Here is a 25,000-nt window from a genome sequence, read left to right on the forward strand (position 1 = left end):
CTAATAAAAACAAGCAGGTTTTTTTGACACGACAGTTAGAAAACAAACTGCTCAAGGCGTGTGTTTTATGAATGAAATGAATGAAAGCTTTATGGGCGGCTGACGTAATTTCTGAGGCTTTCTTCACTGCGATAACCGGAGATAGATATGAGCTTGCTGCGATAGACCGTAACCGCAGTCGTTATGATCCCGTCATAATTTTGTATGAATTTTAACAGTTATGCCAGTATGGTTATATTTTTCATCACTCCTGTTTTTTTTCTGTTTTGTTTTTGAAAACGAAACTTTATATACTATACGAGTGTTAGCTGTGTATGATTTTTATTACCGTGGGTAAGCTTACAATCTAATTGAGCGTAAAAACCTTTTCAAACTTGGTTTATTTCGTTTTCCCTATGAGGATTTTCGTCTCTGCTCACGTTATAATAACTTCAATAAGGGCGCCTGGCATGTTTCAAACCTTTGTTTGTTTCTTCTGTTGCTACTCTGCGGCTCGCTTTTCCCGCATTTCACTTTCAATTAATGGAAACAAAGGAAGGGAGAAGTCCGAAAAATGGTAGATCATAGTAAAATTGACAGATGGCGCGACAGCTTTAGCTCAGCTCCTTGTTTTGTACTCTGATAGAGCACACTCTTACAACCAATGACAGAGCGCTTTGTATCCGAAGTTACATCCGCTTTTGAGTTTTGCTTCGATCATCGGGCTTCAAATTAGCTTCCGTCCCCGAGCTTGTGATATCTACCATTTGAGGTACGTGTGACAGCTAGACAAGATGTCAAGAGATTTCGCGAAAAAAACTTGTGTCAAAAAACGAATTCACGATTAAAATGCGATTGAAACACTCAGTCAATGCTATTTATTTTTCGGATCGACAGAATTTCCATTGGTTTCGAAATTTATTCACAAAACTGTCGAAGGACCTCTTCCCTACTGTCACCACCTCCTCGAACAAGTTTTCTACTCCAGTCGAAATGACTTACACTGCAAACATGGCTAATTGTCGTACTATTCTTAAAGCAATTTTTAAATGCACAATAAACACCAACATAGTTCAAATATCGAAGGTGCTATTGCAAAGAGTTTGCCGAAGTTTATTGGTATTTCCATTCTTGATTTATGGATATATAGAACACCTGACCGTGAGTGCATACATAATGAAATTAAAAAAAAGAGAAAGGAGAAAAATATAGCACTTACCTTTTTTTAACTCCTCTCGTAAATGAAATAGATTTAACTTTGAAAAGATCAGACCCTACAAAATAACGAAATAAACGCTTCTGAGAATAAGCTATTATCATCATCCGCTTTTCTCGGAAAATATGCGTCAGACTGCGCATGCGCGCGTACGATAGTATAAATTATATACCGAAGACTTTGGCTTCTGGGCATTTTCTCTTTTTTCAAAAAGGAAATTGTTGTCAGACACATGATGGCACATCTAATAGTTTACACTCATTTAAAAGAAGGCTGTACTAACTTAGATTGAACTTCTTTGCTTTAAACATTCTGTAATCATACATAAAAACGATTGCATAATCATGTCAAAATAACCAAAGCAAAGGATCTTAGGTTACAAGTTTATATCTCGAAATGACTTCTGCCTTTTAGAGAACCTTGATCCGTTTTTCATTCTAGGAACATTCCACAGAAATTTTTGGCCTAAGCTAGAACCAAATAAATTAACCTTCATACATCACTAGTTTTATGCCTGGATTTCGTTCAGTTTTTGTTTCTCTGATAGATAGTCCTTTTGTGGTGTGGAAAAATTTTCTCCAATACAACAGACTCAAAATCATCCCTACTAACTTTCGGGCTTAAGCGTAAAGAAGAAACCAACTTCTCCATTTTCCAGGCAAGCAAGAAACGGAGCAAAGAGTGACGAACCTCAAGACTACGTGAAAAAGGGAAATGTAGTTTATTTTTGTTTTAATTGAGTTTAAGCGCAGAACAGAACTGCTGCAACTGAAAGGTAACTAAACTGGGCTAAAATTCCATTTTTTATGAAAAGGATGATTCTCACCAAGTAATGAAGTTCTCTCCTATGTCACCTCCAAATCAATTCGATCTGTCAGTTATCTTCGAAATAACAAGACTGTTTCTATTTCACTTCTGCTGCAATGATAGAAGTAATAAAGGAATGGAAAGAAAACTGTATTAAACTTACTGCATGAACCTACGATCAGAAGTAATATACAGATTTAGCCAAGCACGAAAGCGGAACCCTAAATGTTTCTCTCTTCGTACGTCTGATCAACTAGGGTAAGCCCTTTTAGTTAAGGCCCCTACTTGGACGAGTTACTAAAGTTATAAGTTGCTAGGGGACAATATAATATCTTGGAGTTACCAATGAAATACAGCCCTTCAGTTACGCCATCTAAGCATGCTTCATTGCCTCTAATACTCACGGGAGGGGAGGGGTAATCCTTTAGATAAGCTGCATGGATAAGAGCCGCTTTAAATATACCAAACGCTATGCCTTTGACCCCCGCCTAGTATGAATACGAGTATAGATTGTGACCATTATAGTTCCAAATCCGATAAGGTCTTTAAGGGAACCTCCAAAGCGCTAGTGGGTGAACGTTACCATTGATCACTTCGGCAATGATGCGGAGTTTATCGTACCTTCGACCATTACAAGTTCGAAAGTAGCCAAATGTATGTGGAATTTAGAAGCTAAGTCTGAAAAGGAATGACGTATCTTTTGATCTGGATTTGATGGACTGGGCAACTTACCTCTAACAAGAATAAACTCTTCGTGTTCAGTGTGAATTTCTATTCGAATTAACCAAAAATCTTCTTTTAAGCTATCGGATAGGTGCATGGTAGTCAGTGGTTCCGAAAAGCTGTTAAGCTTTGTTGACCGATTTATATTCAGGATCTAGAAATTATAACTATCTAAACTGCTCTATAAGAGATAAAAATATCTCGGAACGATTTAAAAATGTGGCTTTAATACGCTTGATCTTGTCTCAGCCTCACATCTATTTCTTTTTTTCAACGAGCTATTCGAGTTAAGAAAAATATTGCCTTAAACACTAGTTAATCAAGGACTAACTTCTTATAAACCAAGCGTGTGAGCTCTATTGAGGAATATGAGCCCGCGTTTATGGCAGTCAAGGCTGAGCGTAGCGAGGTCCATACAAAAACGACCGTAGGCCAATATTACTTAATACGACTCGCGCAAGTGAGGTCAGTAATATGGCACTCCAATCAACCTTTTTTTTTCAAATTGCCAGCGTCCGTGACCAAAAATTCATAGCTTATGACCGTTTCTGTAGAAATGTGGAATACGGACCAACTAAGAACCAATCAGAACGCTCGGATTTGCCACGCAAGACTACCTTTCCACATGGTAAATATCAATGAATATATATAACTGAATATTTACCGGGCCGTGGTAATGTCTGGCTTTAGATGACAAACCATTTTCTGACGACACTTCATTTATCTTGATCAAGAAGAAACATTAGGGAGTATTAATTCCCTTTTGGTTTTCTCTCGTAAATAGATACGTGGTGTGACACAGCTGTAAACAGTCCGGGCCAAAGACAGCTTTGTTCATACCATGACATCATGAAACATGGCGTCACGTTCAGTTTTCAAAAACTTGGGTTAGCCCCACATTTTAGTCCCGCATTTTTGTCTCTGATATTTATGGCCCTTGGGACCCAGATCGCTTGATAAAGCACAGAAAGAGCTTCGCGTCAATAGTAGTTGGAATGGTGTCGTTTAAAATGTGTGTGAGAAATCACAATTTAAAGTCAAGCTGCTATAACTTGTTTGGAATGGCTGAGGACACACATGCTATCAGTATCAAGTAAATTTGAGGTATGTACGATTTTTTTTTTCGAAAAAAAGAAAAATATTACGGTTAACCTCGATATAAGTGCTTCGCATTTATCAAAAGAGAAGTCGAGTGCACGTTGCTTTAGTCCGAATGTACGGGCCGTTGTTGTTGTGACTTCCTGTCTTAGGCCGTCATGGCGTCACGGCTTCTGTCAGCACTCGATTTTCTTAGTATTCCTTAAGGTCCTTTTGTATTCGTTCAGCTCATGAATGATCATATCTCCTTCTTGAAAACAGTCTTTCGGCTTTGTAATTAAAGGAATGTCGAGTAAGACGGTCTGACAAAAGCTTATTCTAAACTGAGCTCATCGGAAAAGGATAGTATTTGATATTTTTTTGCGGAGATCTCATCCAGAACAGGACTGCCCTTGTATGAAAAAGCTAGAGGATGTTCTTCAAATCAAGCTAACAAACAATCGGTGGTTAAAGCTGGTCGAAGCAAAACTACTTTCAATGCGAGACATTTCCTCTAACATTCATTTGGGAAATGCAGATGAGATTGACGTAAATACGACATGAGGTGTTCTTTAGACATCTCACCGGAAACGGAGAAAATTTTATAACAAAACACTGAGAGCAAAGTACGTGTGCGCACAACACATAGCGGGGCGCGAGAATAGAAATGACGTGTCTGTCGAAAATTAGATTTGTAGTACATTAATACAGAAATAAATAGATCAATAATGTCGCTTGAAATATTGAATTCTGTTCTGTCGTCTCCTTCGCATACAACATGGCCGCCACGAGAAAGCTAGCAAGAAAAATTATCGTCTCAATTCTCTCGGTCACGTCAGTTTGTTTTGGTTTTGTCTAGACCAATCATATCAAAAGAAATGGTATAAACAAAACTGTCTGTGGAGGCGGACGGTCAGTTGAGAACAAATTTGCTCGGCTATTTTCTTGCCTATGGTGATATGCTATCCACGCTGCTAGCTCCCCTATTAATATACCCAGCGGTATTGAGAGATTATAGTTTTAAGAGTCTTGTAGAAAAAAAAGAGCACTCAGTCATGCCAGAATAGTTCGATTGACAACGTACGTGTGCTTTACGCGCGCTGCTGGTTTTATTAATGCAGTTCAGACATTTCTAATTGACGGCTATTTTGCCTCTTCTCATTCTCTAACCACCTTTATAAATCAGGTGGTAGAGAGACTTGTTGTCTCCTGACCCATTTTGTAGATATTTTCTGGAGGAATAAATCATCCATGCATATGTTTATAACCAAAATTTATCATGTTAAAGTGATTTTATGAATAAATAAGGTTATTAATAAGTTACAAGTAGGTTAGTTAGCTTATGTTACCAGCTTTAAAGGAAATAAAGTATAAAATTTTCCTCGTCGCATTTTTTTTAAGTTAATCAAGAATAATTTTCTCCGGGAACAGGTGTGTTTGCCAGTCCCAGCTCCAGGCAATAGCAAAGTGAAGGTACTATGTTATGGTCAACTGAGTCAAAATATCCACAACGACGATGGGTTACAAAAAATTTTGTAGAAGTTATATTTTCCCTACACTATAAATCTGATCGCCCTATCCTAAAATTTGATTTCTTACCAAACATTTTCCCCAGGAAAGATAAACATCCTCGTTAGATATCGTGATTTCACCCGTCCAAGTTCTTCAACGTGTCATTAATTGAGTCTTTCAAAAACTAAAGCCACGTCACCATGATCTTGCTTCAAAGGTCATATTATGATTTGTAGGTAAACAATATTGCGATATAGGACAACTTTTTCTTGCGTTATTTAGGTAATTTTAATATCAGATTGCGGTATTCTCCTATAAACTTGCGAGTTGGCATTTTGGACCGCGATTGCGTAAAATTATCTTCCCCATCCTCCACCGTTTTCCGAGCCTTTTCTTGGTCCCATAATCACATGCGAGAAATAAAGAGAATTCTCTCCTGAAGTAAAACCTAGAAATGGATAAGTCGCTAAAATAGATTCTTTTCAACAAAGTAAGCGGTCAGACAAAAAGCGATTTACTGTGGAAATAAGGTGAGGTACTTTTATTGAGAATTTGACTGTATTTTCCTAATCGTAGAAGCGTTGGTAAATATTCCCATACACACTCGTATAATTTCGCCCTGACTCTTACTCGCAAGATAATTATCTCACAGCTGGAGCTTGGGCTGCCAGTGGTTTAGCTCTCAAGAAACGGTCAGATAAAAAATCGATCCATCATCCGGTTGATCTGACTGTCTAGTCTTGAGATCTTAACATAATGAATGAGTTGCCAGTAATTGTGTTTGCGCACAGATTTCTAGGTTCGCCACGGGGCAAACATTGCAACTCAATAGAAGGAAATATATGGCGAAAGGTTGTTCCGACTTCAAAATGATACGAAGAATACCAAGAATAATAGTGATGGCAATGCAAGTTTAAAACGGCAGACATCGCCGGAAACCACAACGGACACACAAGATGTGAGTAAGTTCTATTGAATTTACTTGTAAAATGTTCGTATTTCGAAATATTTATCGTTGTAAATCGACCATATTTTGTTCCGCATACTATTCTTTATAACTTGTTCAAATTTTCAACGGTTCTTCCACAGGCAGCCCAAGCTCCAGCTGTGAGATGATTATCTTGCACAATAACAGTCATGGCGGATTTATTAGAGTTTGTATGAGAATATTTACGACCGCTCTAAGGAATAAAACAATACGTCAAATTCTCAATAAAAATACCTCACCTTACTTCCACAGCGTATCACTTGTTATCTAACCGTTTACTTTGATGAAAAGAACCCATTTTAGCGAGTTGTCCATTTCGAGGTTTTCAACGTACATAAGAACTGAGCCCAAGGCTGAACACTCCATTTCCGAACGCCCGATCCGAGAAGCGAAAAATCCCAGTGCAAAATGACCGGGCGGCCACAAATCCAACGCCGAATCCAAGCAAATATACTTTAGTTTCATTTCAATTCACTACAAACTCAATCTTCCGCGTGCATCCAACGCTAAGCCGCATTTTGCTTCAAAAATTTCCAGTTTATAGATTTCTAACAGCCCGCGTACATATCAACCTTGACACACGACCGTTAAGAATTAGCTTGGTAACCCTACCTCCTTTTAAAACTGAGCCTCGTTAGGGACCACACTGTAAATTGGCTTGAAGAAATTGTGGTTAAAATGTAACTTCTCGTTGAAATATCCACACATTATCCAGCAAACAGGTATTAAGAATACCTCAACTTATTAGAAAAATTTTGTTACCTTGATCTAACACCAGACTCATGACTTGAATTTACGGTTCGGGAACGACGTCTTTGGTAGGAGTGAGTCGTCTCACACCTATCAAAGCAACATCGCAGGATTTCATGAATCAGTCTAGCGCATAGTGAAAAATTGGAAAACACACCTAAAGAAGTCCTAAAAATCGTATTTTTCGCAGAGAGAAGCGTATCTAAGTAAAACTAAGAAACAATGACGTGCAACATCACAAACTAGCCAAAAATAAAATGAATTATGAATTCATGAATTAATCGTTTGCTTTTTCTCGACTTGTGAACTTGGGACGTCTGTTACCATACAATCCTTCTTAGTGAGTCGCAATGTTTTCCCCCGTGGCGATCCCAGAAATCTGCGCGTAAACGCAAGTATCCGATTACTGGCAATTCATTCATTGTTCTCATCAGCTTGCTTAGACTTTGGAATTGAATGAGAGAGAGCTTCATGTGGATCATGTCTGGGAGTCAAACTGGGAGAGATACTGCAAATGCCAAAGAACTCTGGAGAACCAAAACAGCTGTCAGAGAAATATTTCCGTATCCGAACGTTCAAGATTCCTGGTTGCCAGCGCCTTGCGCTATATTTATAAACCTTGACATAAGTCATGGAATAAAAATGCACTGAAGCGCACCCTAATAGGTAAAGAATAAGCGACTTCCGATTTTTCTGGAGATTTAAAAATATCTTTACGTTCGGAGATTCCTGTGGGAAAAGTTCTTCCTGAAGCCACGTCCAATCTCATACTTCAACTCCTTTTTTAATTGCCAAATAATCGATTTAATATGAAAAATCGTAAGAGAATGACTGTAGTTTTTAAAATTTTTCCGGTTTTCACAACTAGATTACGAAACTGACAATACGCACTCGTTATGAAACATCAAAGCCATTCGTGTCAACCTTCTTGCTTTGTAGGTCTAAACTACCTGATTCTACACAAGTCTACGAGTCAACGTCTAACGCTCGGCTAAATTAATAACTTTGATGGCACAAACCAGGGAATATTCGAAGTAGAAAACTAAACAAATCTGATACATCCTGGCACAATTTTTCTGTTCAAATATCCGCAACGTACCAGCTTTCCTTTGCATAATACGCCGTAGTGACTACGGCGTACTAAAATATAATGAAAGAAAAAGCAGACGATCAAACAGATGGACAGAAAGCTAGTGACTCTCTGCTTGTGATCAGTTTGACCCAATGTACTGAAAGTAACAACCAATATTGACGAAATCAAGCCATTTGCATAACTCAATTACACGTACAGAAACTAAAAGCGGGAACCCCTCCACTAGCGCTAACTAAATAGATTGCTAAGGATGCACATCTAGTTCACTGGAGATATAACAGAAATCAGTTAAATGCTACGGTCACCAGGGGCATAAAATAAAGAAAATGCAGAAAAAAATCAATCTCGAATATTGTGCTTGCTCAGCATAGTGGAAATCACCTCGTCATGATATCGTTTCTTGTACTCGGTCAAACCTCCTTTTCAGGTATTAAATTAGAGTTTGAAAGTGCTAGTTATAGTTAATCTGACCATGCTTGATTTTGAGCGGAACCCAGAGAACCGAAAGAAGAAATTATGGCCATATCTTACCTTTTGCTATTTTCATCGTTATTGAATGCAATCCCAGCACGTCAAAATAAGAAGTTCTGCTTCACATGTTCTCAAGGGTGATCATTTTTTAAATGCTGTCTAAAAAGCAGGTATTAAGCGTCACGAAAACCAAAAATCAGAGAACGTTATTGAAATAATGCATTCAAACTATCCGAACTAGCTAAGGAAAAAACGCATCGCTATCAGTAAATAGTATAAAATTAAGGTCCTGTTCGGTGAACATCATTGAGTTAAAAAAAGAATCACTAACTGGGACAATTTTCAGAGTTTGACCTAAATCTTTTACTTCTTTATTTGGAACCACTGAGTCTCAAAGTTTAGTTTCCTAACTGAAACCAGACTCCTCTAAAGATGTCAACAACTATTAACATCCTAAAAACGATCTATTTGGGGTAGATATTTGGGATAGATATTTCAAATGTCAAGATTTCCTGACACTCTCTAGTTTGTCATTATTCCTGAAACCGCAAAACCAATGGGGCAACGAAACCTCCTGGCGTCAATGACGATGGATCAAGATTTCTCGCAAAAAGTATCGCACTGCAAACACGTTTTATTTAAATTGAAATTGAATCTAAGAAAACTAGAGAAAGCAAAAACTTGAAAAATGATTGTAAAAGAACATAGAATGAGTGGCCATAGATTCACTCCATTTAAAAGCGAGTGATGTTAACAAATTTGCCGCGGAATCAAAAGCTAAAAAGAACGAGGTCGACAAGCTTCTAGGAAACAGGCAATAGAGAAGTTGAATCTTGTACGTGTGCATTCTCTGTCGCAACAGAAACGAACAATGGTGAAAAATGGCCAATCTGATCAGGTTTATATTTGAGAATTGCCCAACGACAACCGTAACTGACTTGCCAGACCTCCGAAATCAGTTAAAGACACCTTCAAAATGTTCCAGCATATAAGAAAAAATGGGATTTATATGTAGTTTACATCTGTAGCTTAATTTCCTCCAAAAACGATTAGTGGAATTCATAAAATGCCTTCGCTTTAAATGCACAAATTTGGGAATCTTACGATATAAATGTTATATGCTGACAGCATATTTGCTATCAACCGGAAATTTACGGATGTAGTGTAGCGCGTTAAATAGCGTTATCCCTGTAAGGGAACTCTCTATAACTCAATCGTGTCATAAATCTACTTTCCTAAGTAAAAGTAAAATAACTAATTAGGAGTATTGTATTATAGATATACTTGAATATACCTTTCATATGCTATCTTGATTATTGAATAAAGGACAGTTGAATCAGAGGAATGAGAGGACTTACTTGACCTATGAATACTCTAAAATGGCAATAACGTTCAAAAATAATTTCTCAAGTTAAAGTCGCCTTTAGAAAGATTATTTAACCACAAAGAAAGCCCCAGCTCCGGATAAAAAGACATCAAATTTAGATGATCAACCCCACCAGGAGCCTCGAGTGTCAAGTGAACACAAAATAACAAGGAAGTAGAGGCACATCGTTTACCGAGTATTCAAAAATAGATGGTAGCTTAGAATAGGTTCATGAAGGTCACAGCAGAGTTATGGAATTCGCAGCGCGGTTATTGCGGAATCGAATGAATAAGCTTTGAAAAAAATTGGAATGTTTCGCTGTTATCGGAACGGATATTAAGTCGTACACATGAACATTATGAAAATTCACTTTAGAGTTGCTTCGAGTGGTGCGTAAGCCGTAAGCAGGAGCGTGACAAATATAGTCTTGTCACACCACTTGTCTATTATATAATTTTTTTAATTTTATTTCGAAAAGCACTCGCGCTTCGCTTTTAAATCTTATTGTCTTAAGAAACTTAGTAAAAAACGGGAGAAAAGTAACTGACTATTATTGTGGACGAAATGATATTTTCTATCTCAAACTGCAAAGGTCTAAACTATATCACCTAAAAGCAATGAGCTATTACATCTGACTAAAAGCAACGTAAAGGCCTATTTACACGGCACGACTTTGTCGTATGCGACAAGCTTACGACAGGCCTACGACATGACTTAAGAGTCGTAAGCGAGTTGTAGGTTTGATTTACACGAAACAATTCGTGTCGTAAGCCTGTCGTAAGCTTGTCGCATGCGACAAAGTCGTACCGTGTAAATAGGCCCTAATAAATCCTTCAGTTTCGTTCTGCCTCTTCTTCTTTAATAATCATGTATAGACATTATCTATTGGTTTATGTTGGCGTCTCTTAATATACTCAAACGTTCAGTTCAGAGATTCAAAAGAAAGATAGCTTTTAACACAAAATGTTAAGACTAGAAAGCTTTTGGATCCGCTAGTATGCGGAATGAGTTATCAAATACGAAATTAAAAGCCATCAAAAATATGAATAGCCTTACATCAATCAGTTCACGTACCTTAGCGATAACATTGCGGCGCACTTTCCTTCGGATAAGTTTAGCGTATGTCTCATAGCAGGAATTGAATGCAACTTATTTGATTGATTATTTAAGGGTACAAGTATCCGTATCAGCGAACTTAGAGTAGATTTTACGGCATCCTCCGAAACTGAAAGGCTATTATTATAAAGGTTCACTTCCTACTTCCTATTTCCTCATGCGGGGTCCAATTGAATTATGGCCTGGTTTCTCAGTACATTATCTTATATTTTTTTTATTCTTCGGTTCGATAGTTTTTTTTTCCTCAAGCCTAATAAAAGTAAAGTTAACAAAAGTAAACTTTACAACATGTACACCTATTAATACTAAATTTAAATTAGAAAAATGTCGTATTAACTCTACGACTAAAAATTTAGCTCGTGATCTTGATTAAGTACATTCAATGTCCATCTACAAAAATTTCATTTTAATTTTACGCTCAATGTGATAATGCAAGTTAAACTGAAAAAAATTAGCTACCATACTATAATTTAGGATCAAAAGCAAATAAAAAGACCTGTGTACATGCTATCTTTGCTTGGGACACTCCTTGATAAAATTTACCCTTTTGCATTGCATTCCTATGAAGCAAATGAATTCAAAGTAGTGACCCATTATTTACCTTTGCATGAAGTTGTTTTTAAATATTGTTTGTCTGTTCCTGTATTTCTTTTTGTTCGGTTTGTTTCACATATTTTTTTATTTGGTTTTCGTTTGCCTAACTCCTCCTCTATGAGAGAGTATCTGTCTGGTCAGTTGTTTGTTAAAATCGATCAACAACTCGAAAGCCTACGTAACGGTTTGGTCAATGAGAAATTCAAATCTAGTAACATAAGTAATCTATAACTTTGAATTCCTTTATAACTCTAGATAGGCCGAGTTGTGCTCTACACTGTTAAAGATGAAGGAAAATAATAGCAAAAACATTTTGTATCAACCCATAAAACTTTATATATACAACCGGATAAAAACCCCTTACTCTCCCTAAAATCTTATTAATAACTATAGCAAAATCGCTCTTTTTACCTACAAATAGTGTTTGGGAAACAAAAAGCGAAAGCGATTTATCGTATTTAGTTAAACTCGTTACCTTTCAAAAAGGGTAAGAAGGTAAGAAGCTCCTGACTTCTTCACCTCTTTCAGGCAAACTCATCATGCTTCACTGATATCCAGACAAGAAACTTAGAGAAAAAGACCCCTGACGTTCTTCTCCAATCTTTCACAAGATTTGCGAAAAAAGAAACCATTTAAGTGAATGAAGATTTAGATATATGAAAATTCACATATTTGCACTGCGGTGGAAAGATGAAATTAGAAGATCCTCGCAGCTAAGAACACTACTGAAACTAGTAGTTGTAAGTAGGACCTGAAAAAAATTCAGGCCCGTACGGGATTTGAACCCATGACCTCTGCGATACCGGTGCAGCGCTCTACCAATTGAGCTAACAAGCCAACTCAATTCAATTCTCAACAAGTCAATTCATTGACCAGCTCCCAGTTGGCTTGTTAGCTCAATTGGTAGAGCGCTGCACCGGTATCGCAGAGGTCATGGGTTCAAATCCCGTACGGGCCTGAATTTTTTTCAGGTCCTACTTACAACTACTAGTTTCAGTAGTGTTCTTAGCTGCGAGGATCTTCTAATTTCAAACCATTTAAGTGTTATACAACCTCACATAAGTAAGCTTTCAAGTCCCAAGACTTGGCTTCTAGGACTTTCAAAGTACGAAGAATAACTAACCAATGTATCATTAACCTACGTTTGTAACAGCTTTATTTCTACATATTTGAGTAACAATTACTAATCACAACGTACCACCTCCGATGGGGATTTTGTGGATAGTCCATACAACAAACATTCTAACATAAACATCTCAACATAAAACTTGTCTTCAGCTAACACCCCTCAAACTACACTTAAAGTGCAGTTTCGTTTACAGAAACTATTGGAGATCAAAGAAAGACTGTTTCCTTGGTTACGAGCCTGACAGTGGGTATAGTGAGCATAGTGAGACCGGTGTCTACTCGACACCGGTCTCACTATGCTTGTACTATTTCCCAAGCACAAGCTCAGTGTTATAAATTTAACTTATTCAAACATTTTGATAGCGCCATACTGTCGGAAATGAGACTAAAGAATCTGCTATGTTCCGAAACTTCACGTTTTATTTTATAAAATCAACTTAATCTCCCTCTCTCTCTCACCGCTCTCTGTCTCACGCTCTGGTCTCTCTCATTTTAAATATATAATATGATCCTATTGTTCAATCATCTGTCACTTATTGCAAAAAGTCAACCGGAAATCAATCCACGCTGAATAATCTCTCACAATACATCCGGTTGTCCTATGCGCTTTAGTTAAATAACAATAGTTCTAAACTACGTTTTTACCAGATTCATAAAACTATTTTCGATTAATCATAAAAAGTATAACTATTAAATAAAAAATTGAGGTATGTGCGGAATATATGAATATCTGGAAAATTACACGTCTTAAAAAGCACGATTTTAAAGCCCTTTACAAACTAGCTACATTTCTTGACTTTCTGCGAGACAAATCTCCGACCTACTGTGTCTTGGACTAAAAGAAATGACCTCCAATATACACAAATTCATATTTAGTATTAGAGATAAATGATTCTAACTACATTCAGCCGAGTTATTCAATGTGAAAACTTTATGAAGGATGAGTCAGCCAGTCTTGTAGTATACGCATCCTTATATGATCTTAACATGTGTATATTGAAAACTAAGGGTTCTACAAAAGAACCTGTGCTACGCCAGATACGAAAAACCACTAAAAAAACCACTCTTTGGAAGTGGCCAAAAAATATGTGGAAACGTATTCCTCATCTAATGCAGCAGCACAATACCCCGAGGAAAGAGCAAACTAATCTGATTACACTGCTAATCACAAAGAAAAATCAATGAATGTAATGATATTTTACAGGGATTTGAAAACAAAAATTAGGTCAATACGAAAAAAAAGAAAGAAAGAAAGAACATGGTCAAACACAAGACTGATCGACCTAGAATGAATTTTCCCGCGAAACGCTTAAATAATCCGAAACTTTCATGATGCCACGCGAACCTCTTCAACTTGCCATCAGAATATTAATTTCTGACTAATTCATTCCCATGTCACTCAAACATCAGAAATCACATTTGCGGAAACCATGTGATTTTCATCTCCTCCATTAAAGTGTAAACATGAAACGATGACAATGACCATGTTTTTAGATTTAAAAAAGTAACCGATCCTCGAGAAAATTGTCTTTAAATGGGCTAAAATGTTCGACTTCAGACGCTGCTTTTTTATTTTTGTCGAGTAATATGGCCGATAAACTGTAATGTGAAAAGTTTACTTTTCTTTTCCCATTTATTGGCAATCTCTCTGAAATATTCGAGGCTAAAAAGACGGCATTCCTGAATCAAATTAGGAATGCATGTGAAAGCCAGAGAATCAGCAGTTCGTGAACCGTGCGTCGAAGTTTTAGGTAGACGGATTGCTGAGTTGTCATGGCATAGCACGTTTGAATAAATTTTCGAGAGAGATGTTACTCTTTAGAACCTCAAAACATGCCAAGTAATAAATTTTTATGTACACTTTTAAACAGTGGAGATACAAATCGAATGATCCCTGAGATACACTTCTTAAGTTCACTTCTATTTCATAAATTTTCAATGTCCACCCTTCTGGTTAAAGTAGCTAGGCCTCTAACAGAATCTGATACATTCCTCAACATCGTTCCTTGTGCGTTCACACGACCCTCAAGTCGTGTGATTCTTTCCTGGACAGCCGCCGTATCCCTGATGAGCCTCGCAAGTTCCACGCTTTGGTTACTCTGCTCATTTTGCAGGGTGTTAAAATTCGCTTGATGATCATCGTGCTTCATTTGGTGAGCATTAAGAGAGACTTGAATATGGCGTAATCTGTTGTTGACGTCGCCGACCGCATCTTTTAACTGATCATTTTCTGACACCAGGTGAGAATTAACATTAGCGATGTAGTTTGTAACTTCATTTTGTTCCGAAAAACAGCGAGTCAGGTGAGCAACTTGATTTTCAAGGTTGATTAATCTTTGCTCATGTCGATCAGAATCATTTGGAACCGAGTTTCGCGAGGATGCGGTGTTTCTCGCCATGGTATCGTTTAGGGAGGGGTTCAACTCCTCTTTAAACTCCAAGCAATTTTCGGCTGAGTTCCTATTTTGTCCCGCTATATTACCAGACAACAAGAAGTTGACCTGACGAGGAAGATTGGCGTTGATATGCCCTTTCTGCAAAAGAAATAAAACCAAAAACCTAGTTATCTCAATGGTTCTTTCATCATCATCATCTGGGAATAGAGGCCACTTGGAAAGAAGAGATGTGAAGCACAGCACAGGAAAGTATTAACAAATCTATACTTACTGGAATTTTTAAAGTACACAACTTTCCTCGATTGATAAATACAACACTCTGACTGAAATCATAATCTTACCAGTTAAAACCCGAAATTTCTAATTCTAACTTTTTGTCTCACTCATGACTTTGTTTCAGTTGATTACTAAGTGGTTACGCTTGGAAGCTAAAAGAAATGCAATTAGAGTCGCAGTGAACTAACAGCTAGAAGCTTTTTCATCACCTCCATTACATTGGTACTGCCTTGTTCATTGCAAGATCGTTTTGTCTTCAGTCTACGGGCACGATTTTCTTCAAAGTGCCCGTGACGGTCAGCTCGACACACATTCATCCTTACCTTATGACAGTCAACTCTTTCCCTGGTTGGAGAATGGTTCTGTAATGAGAAAAATTATACATCCCTTTACCAAAATGAGTCTGTCGCAAATTGGAAAATATCACTTGAATGACTTTCAAATAGATTGGATAAGTAACAAAGCAAATAAAGTTGCAATAAACGCAAATTTCACTCGAAAATCGTTCATGACAGAATACGGTGGCCGGGATCGTGCACTTCTCGGCCGAAACGAAAATCTCAAAGTCTCGCCGAAATTCAGTAATCAAAAGATAATCAAACTACCAAGATGTTTAGAAGACGTGACTACAATCGACAGTACAAAGTCAATGAGTTGGGAAAAGTGTCTCGCGCTCTATGCCGAAATTCGCAAAGCTAATGCTTGCGACCACCAACAGACAACTTGAATAAAATGATACCAAAATTTCATTCTGAAGGTGCGAGAATTTGTCAACTCCAGTTCCTGGAGTGAAGGTCAGAACTCTTCTCGAGAAAGGCTAGGGGAAAAGACGTAATGCTATGTGAGCACTTACCGTCTAAGATGAAGGGCAGCTACGGAAAATTAAGATTTCAAACTTTCAGTACATTTCTTTCGTCTTTCAGAAAAAAAACCTTAAGATTGTCACACAGTGACCTAACGGTCAGTACACTGGACTCCGGAACGAGAGGTCTGGGATCGAAACCTGGCCACGAGTCATTCTTGGACAAGACACTCTTACTCACGGTACCTCTCTCCACCAGAAGGAATGAATCGATACCGACGAATTTTCAAAGTTTCCGAGCGAAATGCAGAGGGTAATCTCCGATGGACGAGCAGCCCATCCAGGGGAAGTAGCTGTACTCTTAGTCGCTTCATGCTACACAGTCCGAAATAGGTTCCAGTGCCTTGTGGGCCACTTGGATCAGGTTCGAGTGTTACCTTTACATTTCACCTTCCCTGTCAGACAATGACAGTCGACTACTTTTATGGTTGTCATATGACAATTAGTTACGGAACTAGCGTTGATGCTTAGAGGCAAAACCACATTAAAATACTGAAAGAAGCCATCATTCTTGTATTTTTTGACACTCACTTAATTTGTGGTTTCTCACTGGGGATAATTTTGAAATTTTGAAATTTTGAAATGTCTTTCAAAGAGCTTTCCCTCATTGTTTTCTCTGTGTTCAGTATACTAGTTTGAGGAAAAAAACTTTCATTCTCTTTTTCATTACCTGAAGGTATGAAGATATTACGAATGTAAACGCCCGTGTTTGTTCCCTCGTGTATTACCTGTACGCGTTATTTGGCAAAAACACCATGGCGACAGGTAACATGGACAATTATGAAAGATCATTAGCCGGTATTGATGTCAAATACTAACACAGGCCATGCTATTACCTATATCACATATCGCATTTATGAAATGCTTAAGTAAAAAAAAATTAATAAACCAAACGTCTAAAAACATCTTTGTGCGACAACGCACGAAAATTGGCCAAAGCTTAGTCACCTTTCTAACAATGGCGCTGCCTTCTTCATGGCAGGATCGTCTTGTCTCTGATCTACGAGCACCATCCCTAACAACGAGCTCGGAAGAATCAGCATTTATCCCAAACTCAGGACAGGCAGCTGTTTCTCGGGTTGGAGAACTGTTCTGTCATAGTACAAAGTAACAAACTACAAATTGTTATAGCCCGACGATTAAACGTTTATAATTTCCAAGAAAATATAGAATTTAAAAAAATACAAAATGAAGACTTTCTCTGAAAGTTTTATCCAAACCATTACTATCAATTTCTAGATTCAAGGTTATGAGTAAATAAGCATTGTGGCGGTTGTTGAGGGTTTGCCTCAGTTTAAAAAATTCATGTCGGTGTTAATAAGATCTTTTTGTGGTTACGTGAATTCAATCACTTTGAAAACATTTCAACAATACATAGGAAAGCTTGAAAAAACTTTCAATAAAATCCGAGCTAAAAGGGAAGACTTTCATCGTCTTGTCACGAGCACGTCAAAGAGGAATAATGCGAGTCCCCATTAAGAATCGAAACCAGACCTTGGGGTTCTGCGCTTCGATGCTCTACCACTGAGCCACAGAAAACAATGAGCCCGTGTAACGAGTTAGATAATTACTGGGTTCATATCTGACACGCATTCCGTATACTGCTCGGATCAGCAGTTCCGATGGATAAATTCACATTCCTTTTTCTGAGAAGTGATATAGTTTTTTTAATTTTCCGAAGAGTAAACTTCTGCCTTAACCCTCTATATTTCCTCTTACGTGCCCACACGAATGAAGGTTATCGAAAACTTGCTGACCTGTGGGTTTTCGCCATCCTGTGCTTCTTGGCGGTGGGCAGGCATGGGACGTTGGGTGTGCGAATCCTGTTTCAACATAAATTTCATTACGTAAATCCATGTGTTGTGGATGTTTATTCGAACAATTTTCGGGATATTATTTAACAAAACGACCTGCTCCATTTCATTGGGAAAAGTGTTCTCTAGGTTCAAATTTGAAATATACCTCGTCAATTGGATCTTCATCCGTTTCAGTTCCAATTTGATTCTGCGAAAAAATAACGTTAAGGAATATTACAATTGCCTGCCATTGTTCTTTTGATCGCAAACACTATTTTCTATCGCATTTGGAGGAACAAAATCAATAAGAAGAAAGATGCCAAACTGACCAACCTCAACAACATTATCAGAAAGTAAGAATTCTCTTTCGTCATCTGTTCCAGTAGAAAGCGTGATATCGCCCTCACACTCCTTTTGCTCTCCTCTTTGAATGCTGGCCAAACTGCAGCTTCCTACATGACACTAAAAGGTGTGATGCAAAACAGCAATAAAATAAAAGTTGGAATTTTATGACTGAGTTAGAAGAAGCTTCCTGGGACTGCGTTCCATATTTTTTTCAGAGTGGGAGACGGTGGTTAACAAATTCAAGTGGGGGGAGGGGGGGGAAGACTTGTAATTGACAAAGGTTTATATTATGATACAGTAACACATAGAATACAGTTAAATTATTAAGGTATTACGATAACTAATAGCAAAGTTAACACACACGTTAGTACACAGGGTAAGGCAATTTTGGTCAGCTAAACTGTTTTAAAATATTTTAGAAATATCATAATATTATATTAATTAATCTTAACAGTATTGAATAACTTATTAAAAAACAGCTGAGATGATCTCCCTCTGCCAGAAACTGCTGAGTTTCAAGCTTGGGAAGTACATGTTCTTCGCTTGATTAACATAAAAATTAAAACCAACAGTTATGGGAGTGAAGAACCACGACAAAAACTTCCCTCCGTGATCTCACTTTCACCCCTAATTTTGGCAAAATGTAAAATATCACAACTTTCTGTGACTCTTTTTTAATAACTTTTTCAAAGTTTTAACCTTTCAAGTGAAAGTTAACAACTATAAGCTGTTTTAAAGGATATGTTACAAAAATTAAACAGTTTTGGAGGAATATTGTCTTGTCCCTTTCAACCCAATAACCATTGTTTTTAAATACATATCACTGCACAAACGAAAAAATTGCCTTTGGGTGAGGCAAAGAGTAATTTTGGATGCTATAAGGAAAGGGAAGCTACTTTTATTCAGGCTGATCAATGCTCATTTTTATACAACACATATACCCTGGATATCCAATCCACTGTTTCCTGGTTGAATTGAAATTTATATAATGATATACATATACATATATATTCATACATATACATTTATATGCCATAAATCCACACGCTACAAAGATCTAGGGTTGACTGAAAAAAACACTGAACTAATGCCTCTAGCAAAAAAGGAAAAAAAATCAGGCAATTTGCATACTCATATTGATTCTCTGTATGTGTGTGACAAGACAAATTATGTCATACTGTATGATGTGAACATTCTTTATACAGTGTAGTGGTAACCTAAAGTAAGATTTTGTTCTTTCTTACCTCAGATTCTTTCAACTCTCCTTCCCATTTACATCCTGCCTCCAAGAATAAACAATGAATTATGGTACTCTCAACTTTACTGCTGATTATGTCATCTGGTAAGAACTTAACAAAAAGGGAGTGGAATCAGGAAGCATCACAGATTATTCATATGGTCTGTGCAACAACACAGAGGAACTTTATTGAGCCATGGTTTGTTTATTCACTACCTCAGTATTACCATGTTAAGCCTATGCCACTCACACAAGTGGTTTCAGGCAGTACTGAAAACATTTTGAAAGTTTGTTTGATTTTTTCAACATACAACTTCTTGCACATGCAATTTAGAAAAAAAGAAAGGAGCAATGAGGTAAGTAAGGGCTTATAGAGCAAACCAAATGGCATGATTACTGCCTGAATAATACTGCCAATTCTCCTGTAACTAATACTATCATTTGAATGCTTGAGCAGTGCAGTACATCACTAACAACATTTATTAAAATTTTCACCCTGTGGTCTTTCTCGATAATGTCTTGGAAGTTAGTCCCAAGGTAAATTTGAGCATTTTGATTAGTTCTCACTTGGCTAAGATATTGCCATATTGACCATTTTCTCAGAAACAGTCATAAGCTGTGTATTTTTTCGCTAAAGCTGGCAAATTCAAATTAAACAAGTTTAGTCTGGTTGCCCTATAATAAACCACTCACTAACTTTGCTTGCTTAAGCAATACTTAAGAGGATTAGCCCTTGGTTGATTGTGTACAAACCTTGCTGCACTCAGTCCATACAAAAACAACCTTAAGCCAATATTCCCCAGTATAGCCCTCACACTTGATTAGAAATATTATGAAGCTAGCAGTAAATTTACCTTCTGAATAACAAGTATCAAGGCAATTCTACAGTTCTTCTCTGTACAATCTTATAACTGGGCTCAACAATAATACCTGTATACCACCGGTGCCAAACATGAAGATTACCTGATAATGGAAGAGAGGTGTTCTGCACTTTCTGCAGTAGGCCACTGCTCCTGGATTTCCCCTAGTTGTTGTAAAAAAATAGCCAATAAGCACTAAAAATAAAATACTGCACAGCAAGGAAATGTTGTGGATATTAATTCTTGCCTATTCTGCAAGTGGATCCCAAAATCCCAAAATAAAACAATGATTGTGTTCTACTTGTTGTGTCAGATAATTAGCCAGTAAGGTTTTAAGAAGCAACAGAATTCAAGGACTTGTTATTAATTCAGCAAAACATCTCAGCAAAAGATATTACATTTCCTTCAGTTCCTTGAACAAAAAATCACAAGAATAAGTTCAAGGAGAAGGAAGCATCATCATCATCATCATAAACCACTAAACTCCCACAAATTTATGTGTTGCAAGGCTCTAAAGACTCTTTCTCATTGTTGAATATGATGACTAAAAACCATAAAATGGTCACCATGAATAAACAGTGTAATTAAGAGAGAATAAAAACACTTGCTGGTAATCAATTTTAGAAGTTCATTCTATATCACAGAGCTTTTAACTCAAACAACCAGGGAGAAATACAGCACACACAAGTCAGAGAGACTTCCTAGACAATAATGCTCCAATTTACATTATACATTTTGAAAAAGCTTATGAGGCCTAAAAATGGACTGTTCAGTGTTTTGGTCACAAACATTAAAACTTCTCAAAGTTGAATCAGTTCTTCAGCAAGCAAAGCATGAGACATTGCATTGACTCTCTGTCACACAATCCAACAAACTGTTTGTAAGTGCAACTCTAATCCTCAATCAGTACTAATCCAGTATGAGCTGACATAATTAGACCAAATATATGTGTAAGTAGTATTATGCACCAGTTGGAGTAAAACCTTGCACCCCTGTGGCCAGGACATAGAGGGGTATTAGACTGTTGCTCAGTGCTAATCTTGTAGAAAGCCCTGCACCCCAAGGCCAGCTTTTTCCCTTGAAAAAAGGTGGTAGACAAAGGCTAATGTAAACACTTTAACTTTATTGCATGGAACTTCCACACATTAACCCATTGACACCTGATCTGCTCATAACAACCCCAACTTTCCCTGAACCGCCTATAATCGCCCATAAAAAGGGTGATCCTATTACAATCTCACCCCACTCTCCCCTAGTAGATCTTTGTGTTTTGTTGCTATCATAGTGACTTCTAAGGATGATAAACCAATCATTTAGCCTTCTTTCCACAGATTTTGATGACTAGTTAGTGGTGCCACTAAAGATTTCTGAAATTTTCATATTGAAGCACACAGTTTATGATGGCTGACAAGATTTCCAGGGGTTGAAGCACTTTTTGGAGACCCAGGGGATTAAGGAAGCTGTGATGGGTTTAATGAGCTTGATAGGAAAGGTTTAAATTTAGGTAATGAGTTGGAGTTAGATCCACATGATTTAGAGGCTGGAGACAAAGATATCAATGCTGAAGAAGAAGCTCACTGGACTAACTAGCTTGACAATATCTAAGTTCACCAATTTGTAGCCTCTACAGGCATTAATTAAGTCTTAAATAATCCCAATGAACTAGACATATTTTTAACTTTCATTAGGGATGATTTTAATGTGGGATAAAAAATGGTTGAGGAAAGTAATCATTATGTGCACCAGAAGTTAGGTGATCAATTTGAAAGTTTTTGTGCCATAACACAGGTTGAAATGAAGGCACTCATAGAAATTATTATAAGTATGGGTATTGTTAAGCTTCCAGCTTATGCTCTTTACAGGTTAGGTGATGAATGTTTAGGAAATCTAGGGATTAAGAAGGTAATGGCTAAGAATAGGTTTGAATAATTAACTTGCTTTATACATTTTAATGATTCAGCTATGGAGCCAACAGAGATTACAATCACCTTTTCAAAGTTTGACCTGTTTTATATCATGTCCACACTAAATGTGGGGGAAACTTTCTGCCTACTAAGTATATTTCTGTAGCTGAAGGTATGACTTGTTTTATGGGGGAGGTTATCTTTTAGGCTGTACATTCTGGCTAAACCCACTAAGTATAGGATAGGGGTTTGGAGGGCCACCAGTCATAGTATTAAGGTTATGTACTGCATTTTTTAGTGAAGAACCTAATCAGCAGCCAATAATTTACAGCTTAGGGTATGACCTGGTGACTAGTATGATTAGGCCTTACAAAATAAAATCAACACACATTTTTTTTTGGACAGTTATTTTTCAGCTAAGTAATTAGAACATTTAGAAAGTAATAACACTAAGGCTTGTGCCACCATAAGATCTTACTGAAGGACTAATGCCTCCATGAGTAACAATAAGTTGCATCCTAGGGAGAAACAAGTTCTTAAAAAGGGTTATGTAACTTTTACTAAGCTGCATGACAAGAGAGATGTTAGTGTAAATTCCTCTAATTTTAGTCCTTTAGCTGTAGATTTAGAGGGTTGAAATTGATAACACCCTTACCACGCATAACTACAATCATCTTTGCTAAGGAACACAAATAACCTCAAACAATACATATCAAGTGGTAAATTGTTTGTAGTGTTTAGGTCTTGAGTTAACATTTACAGAAATAAGGAACCATCTTTTCAATTCCAGTCTTAGTTCACCTCCATTTCTCCACCAGTCCTAGATGGCATGCAAAAGCCATCAAAGTTTTGGAAAATCGCAGCCCTTTAGCTCCTCAAATGACAGAAAATTCCCTGCAAATTCCCCACATGTCCTAATCCCAGGGGTGCAGGAGTTTACATTGACTAGTTATGCCTACCTGAAAAGAAACTCCACACATGACCTGCAGTAGAAGTGCCCACATTCTGCTCTCCAGGCATCTCTTACCACTGTGACACAGTACTCACAGAGGAGTTCTTGAAATATCTCTTTGTCTACCTCTGGTACTGGGTAACCTGGCATTGTTATTGCTGCCTGATCTTTAATACAGAAAATAGCTCCATGGGAGCCGCATCAACTGAGGATGAGGTTTCAGTGCTCTTGAAAATTCGAAGGCCCCACCGGTAAGTCTGCAAAACCGGGAGTAAATAGGAATACTTAAAAAGGAGTAAAACGTATTAGTTCAAAATATAATAATAAGTACTTGGCCTTGAAAACCTAATAAGCTCTTTGACTGCACTTCCTTAGAAAATTTTCCTTCTAGGTAATCAAGTTCTGTCAAAGATCGATCCACACGAACATCACGATCGCATGAAAATGATCTCCCACAGCAATAATGATTGAGATTTGCTACTTTTATAGCATACGACTGAATTACGATGGCATTAAGATAAAAGAACAAGTTTCGTGTGAAGCAAGTAAGTCCACAGTTTTGAATCATGGAGTAAATATAAATTGATTTCTTGATCATGAAGTTAGCGACCTACCGCTTTATGTGATCTTCATAGTGTTAAAATCGTCGGTCTCGAAAACTATTGATAGTATACGATAGGAATCGGAAATAATTAAAATATCTGCCTTAAATTCGCCTTTGGGAAGGAAAGGAAACTTATTAAAAAGCGAACATAGAAAGTTCCTTTCACTTCATGTAAGCAATACTGAATTATTCACTCCAAATATGGAAAGACAAGCTATACAAGTATCAATATTGAAAGTATCTGAATAGCGTCGCTACTAGTGGGGTGTACGTAAATCTCAACATTATTTTAAGCTTCTGGTCAAGTGGATTCACCTTTACAGAGCAAACAAATAGTATCGACATTACTCTGACAAGCATTAACAAATGCTATCTTCATTAACAGTTCATTAATTGTGCTAAAAGCTCCTGTTCTCATGTATATGGCACGAGAACCGGAATGAGATACGACAGGAGTAGGGGAAGGGGATGTAGGCTAGTTAGGAAACTTCTTTGTAGTTATACACATGTAGATCTGATGGCGCTATTTCGATGAAACATATGCGCAAGAGAACGAGAAAAGCGCCGCGAGTTATGTTAACCTCTCCCTATATAAAGTGAAATTTGATTCAATGTCCAATAAATCAGGGCAGCCAGCCCCCTTATCAGAAAAGGTTTTTTTTTCGCAGTTGCAGGGGCAGATTCTCCAACCAAGAATTTATGCCTATGACCCGAGCCGAGCCAGTAAATCCCTGGTTCAAAAGTAACGTTCCTGACGTACAACAAGGAATCTTTAAAAAATTTTGAAAAAATTCTTAAAGGAGCACTAGAATAAATAAATTGTTTAAAACTATGGTTTTTCAAATTTACCATGCTCCTCAGTTTCTACAATCTCCGCGTGTGCTTGTTAAAAACGAGATGTTAAACCCTTCAAGATAACAACAAACTCGAAGTACTTCAAATGTTCAA

At 37.4% G+C, this 25,000-nt stretch overlaps 2 protein-coding genes and 1 long non-coding RNA gene across 13 annotated transcripts in view; 1 reads left to right on the forward strand and 2 right to left on the reverse strand.

Moving 5' to 3' along the window:
* Nucleotides 1-11,239, reverse strand: part of LOC131777422 (TNF receptor-associated factor 2) — a 34,060-nt gene extending 22,821 nt beyond the window's left edge. For 2 of the 11 annotated variants that reach the window (XM_059093726.2, XM_059093718.2), the window contains exons 1-3: nucleotides 11,057-11,239; nucleotides 2,022-2,113; nucleotides 1,199-1,253 (exon numbers count right to left, since the gene is read on the reverse strand). The gene's annotated coding sequence lies outside the window, so the exon portion shown is untranslated. Of the gene's footprint in view, nucleotides 1-1,198; nucleotides 1,254-2,021; nucleotides 2,114-5,401; nucleotides 5,715-7,064; nucleotides 7,143-8,676; nucleotides 8,776-11,056 lie in introns of those variants that run through there. The other 9 variants (XM_066165854.1, XM_066165850.1, XM_066165853.1 and 6 more) reach the window with 9 other exon arrangements.
* A 1,530-nt stretch (nucleotides 11,240-12,769) lies between these two features.
* Nucleotides 12,770-24,200, reverse strand: LOC131777424 (uncharacterized). Its single transcript, XM_066165856.1, has 10 exons — nucleotides 24,063-24,200; nucleotides 23,456-23,705; nucleotides 20,696-20,756; nucleotides 19,740-19,844; nucleotides 18,484-18,612; nucleotides 18,317-18,358; nucleotides 18,112-18,177; nucleotides 17,303-17,446; nucleotides 15,816-15,854; nucleotides 12,770-15,354 (listed from the first exon to the last, which is right to left on the reverse strand). The coding sequence occupies exons 2-10, from the start codon at nucleotides 23,596-23,598 to the stop codon at nucleotides 14,746-14,748; spliced, it is 1,338 nt and encodes a 445-aa protein (XP_066021953.1). The 5' UTR covers nucleotides 23,599-23,705; nucleotides 24,063-24,200; the 3' UTR covers nucleotides 12,770-14,745.
* LOC136280523 (uncharacterized) overlaps nucleotides 23,532-25,000 on the forward strand; it is a 1,614-nt gene continuing 145 nt past the window's right edge. The window contains exons 1-3 of the long non-coding RNA XR_010717273.1: nucleotides 23,532-23,699; nucleotides 23,938-23,993; nucleotides 24,721-25,000. The exon at nucleotides 24,721-25,000 is cut by the window's right edge and continues 145 nt beyond it. This is a non-coding gene — a long non-coding RNA (uncharacterized lncRNA). The remainder of the gene's footprint in view (nucleotides 23,700-23,937; nucleotides 23,994-24,720) is intronic.

This window comes from Pocillopora verrucosa, chromosome 4 (assembly GCF_036669915.1).
Source record: "Pocillopora verrucosa isolate sample1 chromosome 4, ASM3666991v2, whole genome shotgun sequence".
Taxonomy (NCBI): Eukaryota; Metazoa; Cnidaria; class Anthozoa; order Scleractinia; family Pocilloporidae; genus Pocillopora; species Pocillopora verrucosa.